The 24583-nt window shown below is 35.1% G+C and overlaps 1 protein-coding gene across 3 annotated transcripts in view; it reads left to right on the plus strand.

The window, feature by feature from the left end:
- mfge8b (milk fat globule EGF and factor V/VIII domain containing b) overlaps positions 1–24583 on the plus strand; it is a 54728-nt gene that overhangs the window by 22741 nt on the left and 7404 nt on the right. The window contains exons 4-9 of one of the 3 annotated variants that reach the window (XM_005163016.6): positions 11435–11548; positions 14004–14185; positions 14850–15005; positions 15929–16073; positions 19817–20019; positions 24266–24421. In XM_005163016.6, the coding sequence (XP_005163073.2) occupies positions 11435–11548; positions 14004–14185; positions 14850–15005; positions 15929–16073; positions 19817–20019; positions 24266–24421 (956 nt within the window). 3 annotated transcript variants of the gene reach the window in all.

A 24583-nucleotide genomic window follows, 5' to 3' on the forward strand; every position in this document is an offset into this window, starting at 1 on the left:
TATTTGCTTTTATTTTGTTTTCTATTTATTTAATTATTTACAGACATTAATTAAACATTTCGGTTCGTCATCATGGATAAAAGCATTTTATTTTGCTCAAGTGTTTGAATTAATAGCATTAAAGCACATACATTTTAAAATAGGAGTCACACTCTGTTCATTGGATTATTTATTGAATTTAAAATATATTTTTTAAATTAAGTGTTTAGTTACACCTCTCCAACTGCTCGTTAACATAAATTTCTTATCAGCCAATCACAGGGCAGTAACTCAATACATTTAGGTATGTAGACATGGTCAAGATGATCTGCTGCAGTTCAAACTGAGCATAAGAGTGGGGAAGATAATTTAAGTGACTTTGAACGTGCCATGGTTTTGGGTGCCAAACGGGTTGATCTGAGTCTTTCAGAAACTGCTGATCTACTGGGATTTTCATGCACAACCATCTTTAGGATTTACAGAGAATAGTCCAAAAAGAGCAAATATCCAGTGAGCGGCAGTTCTGTGTGCACAAATGCCTTGTTGATGCCAGAGGTCAGAGCAGAATGGCCAGACTGGTTCCAGCTGATATAAAGGCAACAGTAACTCAAAACATTACAACAGAGGAATGCAGAAGAGCATTTCTAAATGCACAACACGTCCAACCTTGAGGCGGATGGGCTACAACAGCAAAAGACCACACCGGATGCTAATCCTGTAAGCTAAGAACAGGAAACTGAGGCTACAACTCACACAGGCTCAGCAAAATTTCTGCTGCAACATTGGGATAGTAGAGTCAGAATTTGGCATCAACAACGTGAAAGCATGCATCCATCCTGCCTTGTGTCAACAGTTCAGGTGGTGGTGGTGTAATGGTGCGGTGGATATTGGCACACTTTTTGGCCCATTAGTACCAATTGAGCATAGTGTCAACACCATAGCCTACCTGGGTATTGTTGCTGACCATGTCCATTGCTTTATGACCACAGTGTACCCATCTTCTGATGGCTAGTTCCAGCAGGAAATCGCACCATGTCATAAAGCTTGAATCATCTCAGACTGCTTTCTTGAACATGAAAATGAGTTTACTGTACTCAAATGGCCTCCACAGTCACCAGATCTCAATCCAATAGAGCACATTTGGCATGTGGTGGAACTGAAGATTTGCATCATGGATGTGCAGCTGACAAATCTGCAGCAACTGCATAATGCTATCATGTCAAAATAGACCAAAATCTCTGAGGAATATTTCCAGTATCATGTTGAATCTATGCCACGAAGGATTAAGGCAGTTCTACCAGAAAGACCAGGGAGATGATTATGATATTGAATTACATTTTTTGATGAGTATTATTTGACAAAAGTATTATTTAACAAAACATAGGACTTCTTTAGCGTAGCTTGGTTTGAAAGCTTTTAGATTTCAGCTATGACAGGCAGGGACTGAGCCTCCCCCCCTTCCTCAGACAGGGCAAACCTGGTGGAGGTGAGGAGGATGGTGGGTGAATGTATGCATCGGTGCCTGCAACCAAATGAATAAAATGAATGGACCGCTTATATAGATTCCTTGTTTCTCTTGGCTATTGGTTGGAACGAATTGTGATGAGTGACATGGCATTAGATCTTCCTGGTAGAACTTGGAAAAACTACATCTCTGAAAGCAAAAGAGGGTCCAACCTAGTACTAGTAAGGTGTATAAAGTTGCCAGTTAGAGTAATATTAAAAATATCTTAATTATGCAATAAATTGTATTTGATTTTCTAATTCCGTGTAAAATTTTTATTCTTTTTCGTCTGCCTCATTACAGAAAAGAAAGACTAAGAACATTATGTTGTTTAATATCTAGATTTTCTATCAATAATATAATAAAACAAACACCTTTTTAAATAGTACATTTCAGTGTCATTTCACCTCTAATTCATATTAGTATGCATAATGTATTTATTTTATTTGTGCATTTCTTTAAAATGTGCTGAATTAGATTTGGAAAGCGCTGCAGAAATTGATCAGGTAGGAAAATTAGTTCAGTTTTGGTCAGGTGTTATGTGCCTATTCCCATTTCACTTTAATTTTATTCAGTATCTTGAAGAGTCAGGGTTTCACAGATTTGACCAAGTAAACTTGTCATCTTACATGTTAAGAAATTAATCTTTAGGGAGACAAAAGATAAGCCAGAAATCCTTCCCTAATTAAATGTTGCTTTTCCACGCTATACATTACAGAGAGCATGAATTGTTCAGTTCACCACTAAACCTCCTTCACATTCTCTCTGATTATGGAGGACATTTTGACTTTGGTGCCAGCTTTCCCGGCTCTTGATAGCAGGGTTATGATGTTTTGACTGGGTTTGGTTCAGCATGCGGGCTCATCTGCAGAGCTCGGCTGGAATGTGGCTAGATTAGCAAAGCGATGACGTTAAATTGACTGTTTAGAAGCTCTTTAATCCCTCAGAGAGATGTCTAAATCAGGCTTGGGTGATGGCAAAGATTGCAGAGTACATACTAACACACAGTGTAGTCTACTGCCAAACATAGTGGCAGTTCAAATGAAAATATGACTAGCGTAGCACACCCACGCCGTCGCGCACTAGCCTTGTTGCTGGGGTAAAAAGGCAAGTGGAGGAGGCGAAGTAAATGAAGTCCACACACATCCTCTGCTCTCAGCTGCCAGAAATGTTTCACTGACAGCATGAAATTGGTCTGAAAGCCCGGCAAGAGGCCGTGAAATGTGTGTCAAAAGCTTTTACGCAGCGGTCACATTAGCCGAGGTGATTGAAATAGAAACCTGCTGTAGGATTTAAACACCTCTTTTTTGTGTCAAAGAGTTAACGAAGCGCTCGATTCAGGCGTCTGAAGCTAGCCGGCTGAATTGGTGCTGCCCTTCTGCTACTGTGGTGTAATTTCCCCATTTTCCACTGAATAAGAGCTTGTTTTCTCACTCCAATTTCGCACCTCTAATTGCTGTATTTTGCCTCAACCAGCGTCTTTATTTTGCTTTTTTCCCCCTCAGCAATCTTTTTCAGCATTGCGGTCAAGGGATTTTAATGTTGTTAAAGGTTAAGCGTTCACAGCAGTGCTTTTTTTTTTTTGTATAATTTTTGTACTGTTAATATGTTTTTATTTTCATAATTTGCTTATATCTTTATATTTTTAGCTTTGACTTTAGTTTAAATTGAGCAATTGTGTTTTATGAATATTGTTTTCATTTAGATTTTTGTATTTCAATCTGAAAATCATACACTTAAAACAGTTCTTCAAAAATAAATAAATCCCTATAAGAGCAACTAAATATTTACTCGTCCATATACTCCTACAATAACAAATGTGTTTAGCTGGTTTAAAATAAAGCAGGATGAAGCACAAGCTTAAAAAAATTCTAGTTTTAAAATTGTGAATTTTATGTCATAAATTGTTTGTTTAGGTTGTAGTATATTTTTGAAATATTATTTGTAATATTTAATTTAATTCTAAGCCAATATGTTGTTCCACATATTGCTTTAAAATTAAATGTTTAGTTATAGCTTTATTTTAACAAATAAAAACTGTTTTTGTGACTCAAATACAATTTAATAAAACATTTTTAAATAACACTTTTAGATAAACATAAATAGAAAATGAGAGAGCATGAGACTGATTCCTGTGACACCCCAGGGACAGTAAAGTCTTCGCTGAGGCCCAGCCCAGCCTCCGCCGCTGAGACTACAGCTCTGCACAAGACCAGTGGAGAAATTAAAATGGTGGTGCCTAACTGAGTCTGGTTTCTCTCAAAGTTTTTTTTTTTCTTACTTTTGCCAATTTTTTAAGTTTTTTTTCCCTCTCCACTGTCGCCACTAGCTTGCATGGTTTGGGATCGGTGGAGCTACGCATCGATGGATTTGCTCTCTAGTGTTTAGACCCTCAGTAATGAGTACTAATCCACACTGAACTGAACGTAAAAGCTAAAATAAACTGAACTACACTGTTCCAATTTACAATGATCTTTTATGTGAAGCTGCGTTGACACAATCTACATTGTAAAAGCGCTATACAAATAAAGGTGAATTGAATTGAATTGAATTGAATTGAATTGAAAAATATAAATAATAATGACCAAAAACCACCTTATTAGGGCTGCACGATATTGGAAAAATGTAACATTGCGATATTTTGTGATTCTGCTATATATGTTTCGATATAAATAAGAAAATGTGTAATTTTAGATTGGTTGGGATGATTCTATGAAGTACATCTGAATAAAATATAATAAACCATCTAGACAAGGCAAGTTTATTTATATAGCACATTTCATACACAAAAATAATTCAAAGTGCTTTACATAAACACGAATAAAAGAAACAAGAAAATAATAGCATACATTAATACAAAAAAAGCTGCAATTAAAATAAACAGTTTTATTATTTTCGAGTCTAACAGTATTCAGGTACAGTAATAAAATTTATAATTAATCCTTATTAAAGTTACAAACTGTACAATTTCTGTCAAAATCAGTAAATGCTTTTAAAATCATTATACAGTCACAGGCCTTAAAAACACATGATAATGAAAACTTATATAATATAATAATACATAGACTCACTCAACATTGCATATTCTGTGATGTGTGTATTGCAATAATCACATTGCAATATCAATGCTGAAAGGCACCTAGTAATCTTTTAGGAATAGTTTTGGGATGTAGAAGTAAAGAAAAGAAGAGTAAAGAAATTTACTGTTCACACTTGGGTTTTGGTTAGAGTCTCGGCTGGGTCTCTTGGCATATCTGTGTGGCGTTTGCAAGTTCTCTCCGTGTTTCCTTCGGATGCTCCGGTGTCCCTCACAAAGCCAAAGACATGCTGTATAGGTGAATTGGGTAAGCTAAGTTGTCTGTAGTGTATGTCTGTGAATGAGTGTGTATGGATGTTTCCCAGTGTTGGGTTGCAGCTGGAAGGGCATCTGCTGCGTAAAACATATGCTGGATAAGTTCATTTTGCTGTGGTGACCCCTTATTAATAAGGGGACCAAGCTGAAAATAAAATGAATGAATGACACTTGGGTTTTCTCTTTCCAACAACCAACTTAAACCTCTTTCAGTAATAAGGCTGTTAAATTTAAAAAAATATTTTTATGTCACATTCCCATTGTCTTGACCCAATCAATATAAATCAACTATAAATATACATTATTAAAGATTATTAAATGGGAAATAATATATTGAAATAAAAAATAAATCAATTTACTGAGTGTGATATCTGTGCTGGCCAGTGAGTCCAGGCATGTGTTCTTGAGGACAATTTCTGCAGCTTCATCGATTTAAACTCTTTAAGGTCTGCAAAGGTGCTGGAATCTCTGTGAATACTTTCTTCACAGACATGACTAATATGCTGTATCTACATAAAGCTTAAAATCTCTACTTTTAAATGAACTACACTTGAACATACTGATTTTATAATCTGCATCAAACTAACACAAAGTACAGTCTGACCTCTACCATTAGCAAATCACATGATAAAAAGCAAATCACATAATGACAACCAGTTGAATGCCCACAAAAGTCATTTTGGAAGGAGATTTGCCATCAGGTATAATGTTTCGGACTCAGAGGATGATAATGTGTGACATGTGACAGGATGACGTCTGATGGGGTTCGCCATAAAGGAGATTGGTGTTGTGTTCTCGTTAACTTCTAATGCACATGCGCCTTATCTTGGGCATTCGCATTACCATACTTTTTAGTCATGATTTGAACATTCATTTATTCACTTTGATTTCGGCTTAGTACCTTTATTAATCTGGAGTCACCACAGCAGAATGAACCACCAACTTATCCAGCATATGTTTTACGCAGCGGATGACCTTATAGCTGCAACCCATCACTGGGAAACACCCATACACTCCCATTCCCACACACACACTACGGACAATTTAGCTAACTCAATTCTCCTATACCGCATGTCTTTGGGCTTGTGGGGGAAAGCAGAGCACTAGGAGGAAACCCACGTCAACATGCAAACTCCACACAGAACTGCCAAGTGACCCAGCCGAGGCTTGAACCAGAGTCCTTCTTGATGTAAGGCGACAGCGCTATCCACTGTGCCACCGTGCCGCCCTGATTTGAACATTTAGAAACTAAATTACTAAAACTAAAAACAAGAAATTGTGACTGTAATGCAGAATACAGTCGAAAGTGCTATATACAGTGGGTATAGAAAATAATCACCCCCCTTTAAAATAATACAATTTTGTTGCATTATAGCCTGAAATTAAGACAGACACAGTTTTGTTTTTATCTGAGTGTAATTATTCAGTACAGCGTATAACATCTATGTAAAAGATATAACACCAACATGTCAGAAAACAATTAACAAGCATAAAAACAGAATCACTCTGTTGTGAAAATCACCCCCCCCCCCCCCCTCCTAAAAATTACTGGTAAACTAAATCAGGTGTAGCTAATCACCTTCTTAATGACCCACAATGCCATTTCACTTTCATTGGTGGTCAATTTGATTAGCTCAGCATGAAAATAGCTTTATTGTAGCATTTCAACCCTAGGTAGTGCAACTGAAGCAAACCATCAACTATGGGTGGCAAGGCATTGTCAAAAGATCTCAGGGATAAAGTTGTGGCCAGGCACAGGTCAGGGGAAGGATACAAAAAACATTTCAAATGCTTTATTAATGCCTAGAAGCACAGTGAAATCCATTATTAAGAAGTGGAAGGTATTTGGTACAACACAGACCCTTCCTGGATCAGGACGTCGCTCCAAACTGGATGAAAGAGCCAGGAGAAAACTGGTCAGAGAGGCAACCAAGAGGCCTACAACAACTCTGAAGCAGTTGCAGGAATTTATGTCAAAGAGTGGTTATTGTGTGCATGTGACAACAATATCAAAAATGTTCCACAAATGTGGCTTGTATGGCAGGGTTGCATGAAAAAAGCCTCTTCTTAAGAAAAGCAACATAAAGTCGAGACTGAGCTTTGCCAAAACGCACCTAAAAGATTCCGAGGCCACATGGAAAAAAGTGTTATGGTCAGATGAGACAAAATTTGAATTATTTGGCCTCAACACCAAACGATATGTCTGGCGGAAATCCAATACAGCTCACCATCCAAATAACAACATTCCTACCGTAAAACCTGGAGGTGGAAATATCTTGTTATGGGGCTGTTTCTCTGCAGCAGGAACTGGAGCACTTGTCAGGATAGTTGGAAAAATGGATGGGGCAAAATACCGACAAATTCTTGAGGAAAATCTGCTGCCCTCTGCCAGAAAGTTATCATTGGGAAGAAGGTTTACTTTCCAACTTGACAACGACCCAAAGCACACAGCAAAACTGACCACACAATGGTTAAAGGAGAAAAAGGTGAATGTCCTGGCATGGCCAAGTCAGAGTCCAGACTTAAACCCCATTGAATATCTGTGGAATGACTTGAAGACTGCAGTCCACAAACGGACACCATCAAATTTAACTGAACTTGAACAGTTCTGCAAAGAGGAGTGGGCTAATATTGCAAAGTCTAGATGTGCAAAGTTAGTAGAAACGTATCCCAACAGATTAAAGGCTGTAATTAAAGCAAAAGGTTATTCAACCAACTACTGAAACAAGGGGGTGATTCTTTTTCCAACCCATTGATTTCGTTTTTTATTTGTTCATTTTTTTCAGACATGTTGGTGTTATATATTTTGGTTGTGTGTTATAAGTTGCACCAAGTAAATACAGTTTGATAAAACAAAACTGTGTCTGTCTTCATTTCAGGCTACAATGCAACAAAATGTAATTATTTTAAAGGGAGGTGGTTCTTTTCTATACCCACTGTAGTGACTGTGATGTTGTGCATTCGGTCAAGCAATCACACGACAACATTACAGTATCAGAGAGAGGTAAAAGCTTGCCTTGTCTTTTGGATGCCCCAATTTCACCGTCACATGCATGTGGAGATCTGCTGACCTTGCGTTTTATCGATTTGGATGATGCTGCGGCTGACATAAGATTGGGTTTCATATTATGTAGCAAGATATTGATGTTCTCAGAGTAATACAATACACTGCTTTGTTGAATTTCTACTCTGTCTCATTTGCAATCATTTGCTGTTTCACAATAACCTAGATTCTGTAGCTTTAGTCTTTGTTGCAGTGTCTGAAGTGCACACTTTATTGTACCGAATACGCACTTATAGTGTACAGTTTTTAAATCGTGAAAGTATATTTTTTTAAATACTTGATGATATAATATTAATTAAATAAAATACCAATTAAGTGTAGTTACTTTTGTAACTTTGTGTTGCCTCGCATTCTAAAACCACCATACTAAAATCATTATGCTAGCATGCTTAATGTTAGTTTATATGCTGTTTACAACATATAGCTTCCTTCGTATAGATATAAACAGTGAAAATATTTGAAGCCACTTAACTGTTTAAAGTCCAGAAGTTGCTGCAGAGTTATATTTCAGTACGATGATGTGTTTCCAACTGAAATGGAATATTGAGAAGGGATGAGGTTTTGTTTTTGTGCTTCTTCACTCATTTTTACAACAAATAAGGACTACCATTGCAGAGTGGTAGCAGACGTTCAGATTTTGATTTATTTCAGTGGATTAACGTGTTTTGGCAGATTAATTAAGACTAACCGTGTGAGCTTAATTGCAAAACAGTCATTGTAAATAATTTTCATGCTGACTTTAAACCGTTTGTAAAAGTTGCAGTTAAACACAGATTCTTTAATGATAAAGTTAGCATTTGGGTTGTTGGTATTAGGAAATATACTTATAAACATTGGTCGGTAAATAGCTGGTTAGTGTCATGCTGAATGTGTAACAGAGTTGATAATATTAGCGTTATTAGTTTGTTGTGTTGTTGTAACTCAACGTTGGGTCAAATAAGGAAAAACCTATCTGTTGGACATATTTTTTTTAGTTAAATTGAAATAATAAATCATAATATTATTAATAAATAATTAAAATAATAACATTTGAGTTTTACCATTTTTTTAATGCTTTCATTCAATCTCTGGGTCTGGCGGGAAAACTTTTAGCTGAGCAGAAATCATTGAATCTGATTTGACCATTAGCATCTCGATCATGAAAATTTGACAATTGTTCTGTTTAAGGCTTTACTATTCTGTGGTTACATTGTGTGCTAAGACCAATAGAAAATTAAAAGTTGCTATTTTCTAGGCAGATATGGCTAAGAACTATAATTCCTGTAATAATCAAGCAACTTTACAGCTATGGCTATAACAGGTGCAATGATATTTTGCATCGCTTGAAAAAAGTCACTAGCTAGGTTACAGTGCTGTGAAATTGCGGCTGCTACAGTCATGGTACAGCAGCAAATTCCCTTGAATATTTGCCAGAATGAGAGTAAAGTTCTGAGACATAGCCTAGAAAAGGGCAACTTTTTATTTTACTTTACATCTTAGTACACATTGAAACTTCAGAAGAGTCAAGTTTTAAATAGGAAAATTATCAACATCGTTTTTTTTTTTTTTTTTGAGATGCAAATGGTCAAATCCAATTGCATGATTTAATAAGTTAAGTTAAAAATGCTCCCACCCGATCTGTAGATCAGCTGACTGCATTAAAAAATTTGTTAAACTCAATGAATATGACATGAAATACATGGTATCCTGTAGTAAAATTATTTTAGAAGACATTTTAATTTAGAGAATATGTGAATTATGCAAGTGTCACAGCATGAAATGTATGAAGTTTGAAACTTCGGAATGTTGCTCAAGCAAATTCAGTCCAGTTGGGCTGTTTTAGGTTGTCCAGCTCTTAACACTTGGAGGGAAGTGTCGCCCGCTGACCTCTGGATGTTTGGAAGTGTTTCAGTGTGTCTGAGCTCTGCGTTGACCGTCTGCACTCCACAGATAATCCCCTTGATTTCCTTCAGTTATACTGGAATTTTACATTCTTCTGACTGCAATCCTTGCTTGTTTTCCCCACAGCATAAAATGCACTCTCTGGCATGTGAGGAGTGTTATGTGAGTCATCTTGTTGACGTTTTAGTGCATTTGACACAGTTTATATTTGAAGAATGTTCGTGATGTGACATGGTCCCTCGTAAATGGATTAGGGAACTTGCAGTCAGATGGTGTCCTGGTCTCCAATATCCTCTTAAAGAGCGACTGTAAAGATCCAGTCTTTCTGGGATTATGCTGTGTCATACACGTGTGCAAATGGGATTGCAATTCTAGGTTGCTAAAGATTTTAACTTGATGTCTGTCTGCCCTCAATTTTATACATCTGTACAACAGTATTACTGGTCAGAGATGTTTCTACTGGATTACGATGTAAACGTGGTGAAAATGCCAAATAAATTGGAATTATGCATGCAGCTCATATAACAAACGTTAAAATGAAAATGTTGCCTAGGCAAAATGTATGGCAAAAAAATATTTCAAAACAAAAAATATCTATATTAATATTTCTATAATTTTAGATTTTTAAAGAAATATATATATATATATATATATATATATATATATATATATATATATATATATATATATATATATATATATATATATATATATATATATATATATATATATATATATATAATTATTTCTTTGGAAGTTTTTCTCTTATTTTTCTTGTTTTATTTTGAGTTTTGTGTGATTAAAAAAAAATATTATATACAATAATATTGACAATAACAACAACCAAATGGCTACTTAAACAAATATTTTAATAGCAATGCAAAATATAATAATACTTGCGACCAAGACATTATATGTACAAACCAATTTTGTACAAAAACATTTTATCAGAACTGTTTTCATCAAGACATTATTGATAGTAGATTTTTTTTGATAAATAATTTTTTGAACATTTTAAATATATGTATGATTGTCTTTTGTCTTTAGTTAATAATACAAGACATCCAATTTCATATCATACTAAATTGACAGGAAGTTGTAATTGCAGAATAAAGGCCAACAGGCATATCGACAGATAATAATATAAATCTGGATGTAATTCGAAATTTTCATCCATATGAGCCAGCGTTATTTAGAGGTATTTAACTGGGAATAACATGTTGCGACTGATCAATTAGAAGTGAGCATTCCAGGCAGCCATGTGAGAAAAAATTATAACATACTTTTAATAATTCACTTGTGGAAATAAAATGTCAGTATATGGGCCAGATAATCATCCATCATCACTCATTGTAAATCATAAAATTCAAATTTATGAATGAGCAGACAAAATTTTCATCATACTAAAAACCTTTTGCTGACAGGTGTGTAAGACCTATTGGTTTGAAAAATAGGGACAGCCATTAAGTATATACAAAGTTGTTTTTGATGCTTGAAAAGCCCTTTTCATTTTTGACCCACATACTGTATATGTTCTTTACTTTAGACCTTTGTAGAAGCTGCATGCTACCAATGAGCGCCACCTAGAGCTCACATACCAAACTGTTTTGCTTTTTAAAACTTGATCTTTACATTACTCTTCTGTTTGTTTCAGATGTGAATGACTGTGCGGGTCAGCCCTGTCTAAACGGAGGCACCTGTCAAGATCTTGATGGGGACTTCAACTGTAAATGTCCCTCGCCCTATGTAGGAAAACACTGCAATCTGCGTAAGTACATCAACACATGCACATTCACAGTTATAACATATTGGGCGTTTCAGTCGATGACTTCATTCAGCACACGATGTCTGTGTGTCTCCCCTGTGAATGCACTTATCACACTGTTTATCCATCTGTGAGCCTGTTTTGACTCTTCAACACTTCAATGTCTGCCAGGCCTGTAGACAGATATTAAATCAAAGGTATATTTTTCAAAAGAATTCAAAAATTTTTATGAAAAGTTACTTTTAATAAGGTTGCTTAATGGATTCATGTTACCAGTACCAATACATGACCATATATGTTCTTCTAAACTTTGGGATTGTGAATTGATGGAATAGTAATACCTCTTAAATTTTCTTTTGTATTTTTCTTCTTCTTTTTTTTACATTGAATAAATCTCATAATTTATGTTCAAGAAAACAACACATGAACTCTCTTCTTTTACAAACCACATCCTAATATAAAGACTGGCATTTTAATTAACAAGCAGTTTCTGCAGCATTTGGCCCACTGAAAGAAATCATTGCGAAATGGAACTAAAAGATGCCATATTGTTGCAAATCATTTTAAATAGTGTTAATGAGGAATTCTTTTATATTTTGAATGAAATGTGTATCACTTAGGTACTTAAGCTCGGAGCAAGTAACTACTGAAAAAGGGATACAAACCTTGACTTATTCATGTTGCCAGATATTTGTTGAAAAAACAGCAGCTAATAATAAATCCAATTTAAAAAGTGAATTTACTTTGTTGACTTTAAAGACCTGTTGGTTTTAAAGTGATTAGTTGACTTTACTTTTAAATAAAAACAGTAAGTAAACCCATTGCATTAAAATTATTTAATAAATAAACAAAAATTAAGTCAACTTTACAGTTCTAAGTTCCAACTGGTTTACTCACTTTTAGGTATTTATTTTATATTTAGGTTTATTCATTTTTTTTAGGTAAAGTAATTAAATGCCTTTTACTATGTAACAATAATTACGAAAAACTATTTAAAAAATGGACTGTTTTTCTTTTCTTAAAAATGTTCTAACTTGAATTGCTGTAAAAAACAATTGGAAACATGTATTTTCATTTATTCATTTATTCATTTTTCTTGTCGGCTTAGTCCCTTTATTAATCTGGGGTCGCCACAGCGGAATGAACAGCCAACTTATCCAGCGTGTTTTTACGCAGTGGATGCCCTTTCAGCCGCAACCCATCTCTGGGAAAAAATGTATTTTTTAAAGTACTTTATAGTATGTTGCCATATGGCAACAGCATCCAACAGTGGATCTAACTAAGAAATGTCAAATTTAAAACTTTCCTAAAATTAATAACTTTGTTGTTTAAAATGATTTAATTGGAAAATGAACAAAAGTATTATGTTGCCATAAACATATATATAGCTTTTAATAACTTGATTGGTTTATAAGTCAATATGGTTTGACTTCATAATTTGGTTTATAAATAGTAAGCCTATAGACCCTTAAAATAAGCAGACATGGCAACACTACACGTGTGCACAAACCATGATGTTTGGGTTGTCTGTGGTATAATTCAAATTCCGAACAAAACGATATATGACTAGTAATGATTAGTGAGAATCAGCAGTTATTAAGAAATATTTAATGAAATGTTAAATAAAAGTCCCTATAAAAAAATTGTTTTACTAGTTTAATAAACACAAAAAATCTATTTTCTTTTATTTATAATTTTTATCTATTTTATGTGGAATTTTTGTCTAGATCTGCCACTGCAGACTGAAATGAATGAGCTAGCTTGCGAGGGACATCCATGTTGCCAGGTCCAGTTATTATAAGCATTTCATCATTTAACTTCTATTTTTAATTAAGTTATTCCGGCATTAATAAAGAGCCAAATTAAGGGCTGGGTTAGAGGTTTCAGTCTTTTTTGCAAAATACAAGATTTAAACTTAATTTTGAGTGAATTTTTCAAGGGATTGATTTTGCTGGTTTTTTTTATAACAACATCTGACAGCACTGCACTTAATCTGACAGGTGGCACTCAAAAAATCTGCACAGATAGTCTATTACTGAGGAAACCACTTTTGGTAAGACAAAGGCAACGATCACCATGATATTATCTGTACGAAGTGGTTTTAAATATCATCAAAACAGATCTGTAAAACAAAAGAAATTACACTGGCCAGGATGAAGGCTATGCTATTTCATTAAGTTTTGAAGCTGCGTAGTTTTACATTTACAAATTACAAAGCCATGCTAAAATTCCTAAACATTCACAAAGAACAAGCTCTTATTTTTTATTCATAAACCAGTTCTTAATGAAAATGTTTACAGCAAAAAGTGTTGCCGTGAACCAACATTAAATATCTACATATATCCTGTCTACAGTCATGTCTGTGTCGCTTCTGTGACATATGCTCATCACACTGTCTCTCCATCTGTGAGTCTGTTTGTCTCTCGAGCATCTGCTTATGTCTGCTTCTTTTTCCCAGGATGCATCTCTCTGCTGGGAATGGAAGGAGGAGGAATTGCTGAGTCTCAGATCTCTGCATCTTCAGTGTACTATGGCATTCTGGGACTGCAGCGATGGGGACCCGAGTTGGCTCGGCTTAATAACAAGGGACTTGTTAATGCTTGGACCTCTGCAACGCATGACAAAAACCCCTGGATTGAGGTAAACATGTTTTTTTTTCAGTTTGAGCACTTTTTTTGCTGTCTTCAGTAGTTTGTTGATGCTAGTTCTTGTTGCATATCCTGTTTTTCTGTTCTGACTGTAAAAAAAACAGCCTGGTCTGGTTTGTATACAGTTGACTGAACACCTCAAATTTATGTAGAGCTTTGGGAAAAAAATCACTATGATTAATAGTTATGTGTTTGAGTAAAACATAATTTTTGCTTTGTTCTGCAATCTACTTTTGACATTTTATCCATACATAAATTAAAAAATGTTTTCTGCATAAAACAATATTTTATATTTATTTTAGACCACACAAAAGTAATATTTTTCTTTAGAAATGTAAAAAAAAACCTGGTTAAAAACACTAAACACTTTATTTTTTCTTTTGAAAAAAATCATATTTGAAAGAAATGTTAGCAGACCTTTATAGAATAAAACCAAGATTTACATTTGACCCAATAAGTCCAGGACATCCACAGAAATTGAGAATTTAAATATTAATTTTTCATAGGTGTATCTTGGTTATGACATTTAACTCACACAAACTATACGCATACACATTATAAAACTAATTATATGATGGGCTTTACTGGTAACATGCAAATTTGGGCTCCAAAAATTAACTATTGAAAGACTTATTTTAAATCTGGTTTTATAATAGGTCAACCTGCAGAGGAAGATGCGCTTCACTGGCATCATTACCCAGGGTGCCAGTCGCATGGGCACAGCCGAGTTCATCAAAGCCTTCAAGGTGGCGTCCAGTTTGGATGGACGAACCTACACCATGTACAGACCTGAGGGCCAGAGCAAAGATATGGTAATAATCATTCTTTTAAAAATAAAATACAATATTTATTTATTATTGTATAGTTATCTATATTAGGAGTTGTCTTATTTTACAAACAAAATTTACTGATACATTTAAACGTTTGTCCAATAGAAAAATCAGTAAAAAAGAATCTAGCTAAAATAATTAATAAAATGTAAATAATAAAAAAGTAAATATAAAAAGAACAAATAACAGATTTAATACATCTAAAATCAACATAAAACACTAATAAGTTTGGAAATAAACATAATTAATTATTTCTAATGATAAGATTGTATACAAATGATGTATATGTAGTTTTATTTTATTTTTATTGCTGTTTGGCTCAGACCTCAGTCTGTCTACTGATGTTTTTTTCAACTGCGGGTGGATTTAGTTGGTACTTTGGACTGTGGGGGAAAGCGGAGTACCCGGAGGAAACCCACGCGAACGCAAGGAGAACATGCAAACTCCACACAGAAACGCCAACTGAGCCGAGGCTCGAACCAGCTACCTTTTTGCTGTGAGGCGACAGCACTACCTACTGTGCCACTGCTTCGCCTAGTTGGTTACAGTTGAAGGAAAAGATTCTAAATGATTTTCCTTTTTCAATCTCTAAAGTTTGTTTATTTCACTTCGCCTCCATAATTTTAAACATATTTTAAGATAGATTTTCATAGTTGGAAAATTAAGGTCAAGGTATAATTTATTGTCTCCGATAGGAGAAAATAGTTTTATAAAAAAGGTTCTGCTGTACATAGACACCAACAAGACATGCATACGTACACATTAAAATCTAGTAAAACAACAACATGTAAACAGGAAATTAAAAAGCCACAAAACGGCATTTGAAAAGTTTGTCGTCCTTGCTATAATATAACACTGCTTAAGTATATTTAATAAATATAAAATTTATTCATTGTGTCTTCCAGATTTTTGTTGGTAACATGGACAATGATGGGACGAAGACGAATTTGTTCGAGCCTCCAATCATTGCTCAGTTCCTCCGGATTGTTCCTGTGGTGTGCCGTAAAGCCTGTACTCTGAGAATGGAGCTGGTCGGCTGTGAACTCAACGGTAAAATCCTAATGACAACAACAACATTGCATGTTCTACATTCTTATGAATAGATTTATAGGAGCTAAAGCACAAAACATATCCAGTAGTATATGGTAAAACTGCTGTGGTTTCATGGGGGAAAAGTGTCATCATTTCCTGCTCCTCTTCATTTGTGGTGAAGTCAAAAACCGCCGTGTGTTTGGGTGAAGGCACAAAGTCAGATGTTTGTAAACCGAGACATAAAACTTAAAGACATTTGACTTATTTAGCATGTGACAGAGTTTTCAGCTGCATGCAGTGATGATAAAAGCACACTGGGTAATTTCTGTGGTATGTGCTTAGTACATGTCGTTCTTCCTTTCTGCTAGCATTTCAGAAAAACGAGCTTGAACTTGATTTTATTATATTATATTATATTATATTATATTATATTATATTATATTATATTATATTATATTATATTATATTATATTATATTATTATCATACTATAACATCTATATAATTATATATTTTTGTTAAGTATAATGATATAAATAAACATTATGGGCCCTATCATACACCTGGTGCAATAAGCCCCAAGACTTATTCAAGCACGATGTGTTGCTATTTTCAGACCGACACAACCCTAATTTTCCCGTTTTGTGCCATGTTGTTTAAATAGCAAATCCCTTTGCGCCATTTTGTGGACTCATGGGTATGCCAGTCTAGAAAGGAGGTGTGTTAAGATGAATTTTTAATGTGTTGCTATTTTGAGGAACTAAAATAGACTGCGCAATTAATCAGCTGAAAGCTGATCTAAACTCCAGCCCAGAGCACGTTAGTAGTGTGCCTTAAACACAAAACATTGCTTAAAACACACAGGATGTACAGCAATATGCAAATATCTTTGATATGACAGAACAAATAATTGATAATGATACAAAGCATTAAAGGATTAAAATATTAACAAAAATTTTATTTTGTACATAAATATAAAAACCACTGCCTTCATCCCTTATTCACCTCGAACTTTAGTCATGACAATCTGCTTTTGTATAATGTTTTATTAGTAGTAGTAGTATTTATTATATGCAAATTTCTATTTGTTTTAATAAAAACAAGATTAGATTTGTTCACGTGTCTGGTTTTGGGCCATATGGGGCTTAGCATGTGTGTTTGGATATAGCTCAGTTTTTGTCCAAACTTTGTTATTATTGTTCATTGATTCATTTTCTAGAAATTAGAACTGTATTTTAAATCATTTTGAAGCAAAAGCAACGATTTATACACTTGAAGTCAGAATTATTAGCCCTCCTGAATATTAGCAACCCTTTTCCTCCCCAATTTCTGTTTCATGGAAATATTTTTTTTAACTTATTTCTGAACATAATAGTTTTGATATCTCGTTTCTAATTACTGATTTCTTTTATATTTGCTATGATAACAGCACATAATATTTTACTAGATATTTCTCAAAATACAAGCATTCAGATTAAAGTGCAATTCAAAGGCTTAGTGTAATTAGGCAAGTCATTGTATAACCGTAGTTTCTTCTGCAGACAATCAAAAATATATATTGCTTAAGGGGGCTAATAATATTGACCTTAAATTGGTTTCAAAATATTTAAAGCTGTCTTTATTCTAGCTAAAATAAAACAAATAGAAAAAAAATATATTTTAGGAAATATTGTTAAAATTCCTTGCTCTGTTAAACATTATTTGGGAAATATTTATAAAAAAAAAATCTCAGGAGCGCTAATAATTTTGACTTCAACTGATAATCGTTTTGAATAATCGTGATTACAATTATGACCAAAATAATCGTGATTATGATTTTTCCCAAAATCGAGCAGCCCTACTGTTATACAGTATATGTATTTTTAAGTACAAAAAAAATCTAAACACATGCTTAAAATTCCAACATAATAGTAAAAATAATTAAAATAAATAACTTTAAATAATTATTTAAATTTTGCTCACTCACACAATGTGCTAGTCAAAGTGTTGTAAAGGCAAAACCAAAACAAAAATGGCAGAGAAACGTAAATGCAGTGATTCTTCAGAGGCGAAGAAAAAGATATACATATACATACATAGTATATACATATATACACAGTACATATGTGTGTGCGTGCGTGTGTATTTATATGGTGGGGGGGGCTCCAATGTTTGTATATGTTCATGTGGGGGGGCCCCAAAGAAAAAGGTTGGGAACCACTGGGCTAAAGGATGTTCTCAGTGGAGTGCATACAACATTGTTTCCTTATCCATGACTGTAAACAAGTAAAGAGAAAAAGAAAGTAAAGAGGTTGAATGGAGTTGGCTCATTCTTTATGCTAACACTGCAGATGGTCTGTTTAACTATTTTCTCTCTAGTGAAGCATTCAGTTTTTACACTTTCAAAGTCCGCCATGTAAATAGCAAATGCGCCATAGCGTGACACAGCTGACTCTTAGGAAGAATATGTGTTAAGACTCTGATTGGTTTAATACACGTTATTCTCAAAACACACCCATAACTTATTAAGAGAATAAGCACAACCCTGTTAGACCATGCGCCATGGGGCAAACCATATTTTTCCGTCCTTAAAATAGCAAAAGTGGATTTGGACAAGCCCTTAATGCTTTAGACTTTGCGCCTAGATCGTTAAAATAGAGCCCTAAAAGTGTAAATGTAACAATTTTATTGGAGAATATGAAGCAAAACTTTTATATTATTATATTATATATTATTATAATGAAATATATTACAAATTTTATGTGGGCGAGGCAGTGGCGCAGTAGGTAGTGCTGTCGCCTCACAGCAAAAAGGTCGCTGGTTCGAACCTCGGCTCAGTTGGCGTTTCTATGCAGAGTTTGCATGTTCTTCCTCCGGGTGCTCCGGTTTCCCCCACAGTCCAAAGACATGCGGTACAGGTGAATTGGGTAAGCTAAATTGTCCGTAGTGTGTGAATGTGTGTGTGGATGTTTCCCAGAGATGGGTTGCGGCTGGAAGGGCATCTGCTGCGTAAAAACTTGCTGGATAAGTTGGTGGTTCGTTCCACTGTGGCGACCCCGGATTAAAAAGGGACTAAGCCGACAAGAAAATGAAATGAAAACATATATTATATTATATTATATTATATTATATTATATTATATTATATTATATTATATTATATTATATTATATTATATTATAAAACTAGTACACTAATACACTGATGCTAAAATAATAACAACACTAATAACAATAATAACCTCATAATAATGCATACTTATATATATATATTTATACCTGTATATCTTTATATATCTATCTATCTATCTATCTATCTATCTATATATATATATATATATATATATATATATATATATATATATATATATATATATATATATATATATATATATACTATTATTTTATTAATAATGCATTATAAAAATGCTATCTAAATGCATTAAAGATTTTCCTGTATTAATAAATTCTTATTAAAACTAACATTAAATAAGTATGAAATTGATCAATTAAAAATGACCGATATATTATGCTTGATCATATGTGTGAAACTCTAATTTTCAGCTAATATAATGTTGCGCATGTCAATGTCTCATTCACAGCATTGCCCACTTCACTCCTCCATGTGTCTCTGAGCAGCTTCACATACACACACAGCGCCGACTGTCGCCTGCATGCGCTTCACACACTCTCAACTGCATGACTGCTGTGGTTTGTGCTGCTTGTGCTGACGCTTCCCATCCATCTCTCTGCCACTTCCCTTTGTCCGCTGTCTCACTTCACAGTGTATTTGAACACGACAGGTTGCTCCGAGCCGCTCGGCGTCAAGTCTCGGCTCATCAGTGACCGGCAGATGACATCGTCCAGCGCTTTCCGCACCTGGGGCATCGAGGCCTTCACCTGGCACCCGCATTACGCCCGTCTGGACAAACAGGGCAAGACCAACGCCTGGACGGCAGCTACTAACAACCGCTCCGAGTGGCTGCAGGTGAGACACGAAAAACTTTTAGGCTTGTAAAAAGAGATGGAGAACATCAGAAGTGTGTCCTAAACTAGAGATAATGATACATTTTGAAGCTGAAGAGGTCATGTGAAGTGAGAGGGCTACTGGTGTCAAGCAAGAGCTTCAGATTTCTGAACCAGAAAAATATGACTGTTAATATGACAAGGAACGTTTTTCTAAATGGTTTATTAGATGGATATATGGACAGACGATGGATGTACAGATAGATGGAAAAATGGATGGATGGATGGATGGATGGATGGATGGATGGATGGATGGATGGATGGATGGATGGATGGGTGCGTGGGTGGGTATATGGATGGATTGATGGAATGATAAACACAGATTGATGGAAAGATGATGATAGATGACGGATGGAAGGCGGGATGGATGATGGATACTGTGATGGAAGGATGAGCATGGCTGGATGGATAGATAGACTGAAGAACAGATGGATAAATGAAAATATACTGTAATTGGATTATGGATATATAGACTGATGAACAAAGACAATGATGGATGGATGGATGGATGGATAGATGGATGGATGGATGGATGGATGGAAAGATGGATGACTAAAATAATGGATGGACAGATGTGAAGATAGTTGGATGGATGGTTTTTAGTATAATGGATGGATCAATGAAACGACGGATGGAAGGATGATAATAGAGGTTGGATGTAAGGAGGGATGGATAGTGTGATGGAAAGATGAGCATGGGTAGATGCATGGATGATGGATAGTTGAACAGATGTATGGATAATGGAAAGTTCGACATGAACAAATAGACGTTTGAATAGATGATGGATGTATGGATAAATGGTTACTGTAGATGGATGATGGGTAGATAGAGGGATGAACAGATACAATGATGGATGAATGGATGAAAGTAGATAAAGAGATGTATGGACAGATGTGTGGATAGTTGGATGGATGGATGGATGTGTGAATAGTTCTTAGAATAATGGACTGATGGATGAACAGATAGATGGAAGGATGTTAATATATTATGGATAAAGGGAGGGATGGATGATGGATAGTGTGAGGGATGAATGAACGTGTAGATAGACAGATAAACAGATGGATGTTTGTATGGATGATGAAAGTTAGACATGAACAAATAGATGGATGAATAGATGATAGATAAGATAACACCCATACACACTTATCCACACACACACTCATACATTATGGCCAATTTAGCTTATGCAATTCGCTTACAGCTCATGTCTTTGGACTGGGCGGGAAACTTGAGAACCCGGAGGAAACCCACGCCAACATAAGAAGAACATGCAAACTCCACACAGAAATGCCAATTGTCCCAGCCGGGACTCAAACCAGCGACCTTCTTGCTGTGAGGCAACAGTGGTAACCACTGAGCCACCATGCCACCTTCATTTAGACATTTTTATATATTACAATTTCATTTATAAAAAAAATTACTACTTACTGTATACTCGCCAAAAGACAACAAAAAGGGATGTAAACTTCTGAACAAGATGATGCATCATGGAAAACTGATGCTCTACATAAAAATCAGAAAGAAAAAGTTTTTAGATGTCATTTTTCTGTAGAGAACCCTCCTTAGATTAGAACCTACTTAGAACCCTACTTAGATTAGATAAATATTTAGATTAAGTTCCAAAGCTTGAGTAATCTAACAAAATGCATTGCAATTTATTAAAAAAAAAAAAAAAATATATATATATATATATATATATATATATATATATATATATATATATATATATATATATATATATTAGGGATGTAACGGTATTGTAAATACCGTCATACCGCAATATTAATTTTTTTCGATATTACCGAAGTCGCATGACTCGGTAAAACTATAGGTCTTCTGAGAAAATTTGCTCAGGCGAATGAAGCGAACGGGAGGTAGCGAAAACTACAATTGCCATCAGCCCATGCTTGACCATCATCCCTTGCGGTCTGTTGTCGCTACAGATCCAGTAATGCGGAAATGGAGTGTGCTGCTAGAACCGGGGATGAAAAGAGCTGGAAAACTCTAAGGCCCTGTTTACACTAATGCGTTTTAGTTTGAAAACGCATAAGTTTTGCTACGGTTACGCCAACCGTCCACACTACGCCGGAGTTCTCGAGCGCCGAAAAAGGAGCGTTTCGAAAACGCTGGAGAAGCCGTTTTCATTCTGAAACGCTGCTGCTCCGTCTCAGTGTGGATGATGGAAAACGGAGACATCTGAAAACGGAAGCGGGGCTGCAGACATTCGCCTCTCTGATTGGGGCTTTTCCTGAATATTAAGTAGCCTAACACGCACAGTTCAGTCCTGCATTATCTCCGTGTAAGTTCAGACTTCGCAAGTTTGATCAAGGCTGCAGTCTCTTCTTCTCAGTTTGATATGGAAAAGCAGATTATACCGAGGACACGGGTAAATCTTCAAAGGGAACAGTGTACTTTATAACTTCATTCACATCACCCTGGCTTCGTTGTTTCACTTTGTCAACAATAAAATGTAAACATGATTTAAGGAACTGCCTATTTTCATTTTAATATTAGCAACTTAGACAGCAGACATGTTGAGGCGTCTTGCTGCATATATGAGCGTCATCTTCACTGTGTGGATATTTATAACAAAACGGAGCCGATAACAACTGCCTCCTTTCAATTTCAGTGAAAATACGAAACACAGCCTCTCTTTTGCTGAGTATCAGTTTTAAGAATCGATAATGGCCATTTTAAAAGTATAACATACAATAAGTTTATACATTATAGGAAATAAAGGCAAGCGATCAGTCAATATACAGAATGTACGTGGTTACATTAATCATTAACTTATCTTTGCGCTCAGCCAAAACACGTTACCTGAGAACAAGTAATAGATTCCAGTGCCCAAAGTCAGGGAATATGTCGTTAGATAAAGACAACAAGATAAATGAAATATCCCGTTTAATAAATATAGTGAGATTAGATCCAGCGGGAGATGCTTGATGAGAAGTCCGACTAGCAGAGCTCTCATCTGGGTAGATGGGCTGAGTGTGATTAAATGTTGAATGTGATGAGTTTTCAACAATACTAAATTGAAACCTTATTTTTTACATGGTTTAATATTTTTTTTGTTATTAAAATTGAAGTTCCTGTTTCAAAGCTTACAGATAGATGGCTAATTTGTATGTCATTGACACTTTTGGCAATTTTTTGGAGTATTTTCATAAGTTTTGTTTTTTCCTGTAAATGATTCAATAAATACCGTACCGTGACATTCATACCGAGGTATTACCATACCGTGAAATTCTGATACCGTTACATCCCTAATATATATATATATATATATATATATATATATATCTATATATATCTGCAGTGAAAAAATGGCCTTGGATGAATGAGTAGATTGCGCATGTTGAATCTATGACACATTTGTTTTTTAATAATTCTGAAATGAACAGAAAGTTCAACAGAACAACATTTGTGTCAAATGGAAATCTTTTGCAACATTATAAATGTCCTTACAGCCCATTTAATGTATCATTGATGAATAAAAATGTCCATTTCTGCATGACCTCAAACTTCTAAACTTGTATATCACTCTGACTTTAAAACGAATGAGTTTTGTTGCCTGAAAGGAGGATCTCCTGGATTCTGTCCACGCTGAGTCAGTGTTTCTTCATTCGTCATCTGGCTCATAACTGTTTGCATAGGAAATTAATTCAAACTTGGCCGTCACTTTGGGATCGTCACACATTCACACATTGAATGACCTTTTTAAGGCTGAACGCAATCGAATCACCCTTGATTTTCAATCTTTGGATCTTTTAAAGCATTGCTTTGGGATGTCATCATTTACACACAACACATCTGGAGGCCAATAGTGAATCTTTCTTAAAGGGATAGTTCACCCAAAACTGAAAATTCTCTCATCATATAGTCACCCTTCACTGGTTTAACCGGTTTAAGTTTGTTTTGTATGTTTAACACAAAGACGTTTTTTTCAAAAATGTTAGAAACCGGTACCCATTGACTTCCATAGTGTTGTTTTTTCTACTATGAATGTCAATAGTTACCAGTTTATAATATTCTTCAAAATATCTTCCTTTGTGTTCGACAGAAAAAAGAAACGTATAAACATTTGGAATCACTTGAGGGTGATAGGGAGTAAATTTAGGGTGAACTTTAAAACAAATGATTGTAACTAAATGTCAGTTTCTGATGTAATGCCTCTTGCTGAGTTGTTTTGATCTGTGTGTTTTTAGGTGGATCTGCTCAGACCAAAGCGCATCACAGGAATCATCACACAAGGAGCCAAAGACTTCGGCAATGTGCAGTTTGTATCGGCCTATAAAGTGGCTCACAGTGACGACGGCCAACACTGGACGATACTCAAAGACGACAAGACCAAAACAGATAAGGTTGGGTTCTAAACACAATTTGATTCATTATTTGAAATCAGCGTGAAATTACCTTTAACTTAAAGAAAACGACCAAATAATTTATTCTCAAATCATCCTCTTTATATATATATATATCTTCTTTCAGATGAATACAGTCAGCTGTGAACACTGTGCTGTATA

The sequence above is a fragment of the Danio rerio genome, chromosome 25, assembly GCF_049306965.1.
Source record: "Danio rerio strain Tuebingen ecotype United States chromosome 25, GRCz12tu, whole genome shotgun sequence".
In the NCBI taxonomy this organism is placed as follows: Eukaryota; Metazoa; Chordata; class Actinopteri; order Cypriniformes; family Danionidae; genus Danio; species Danio rerio.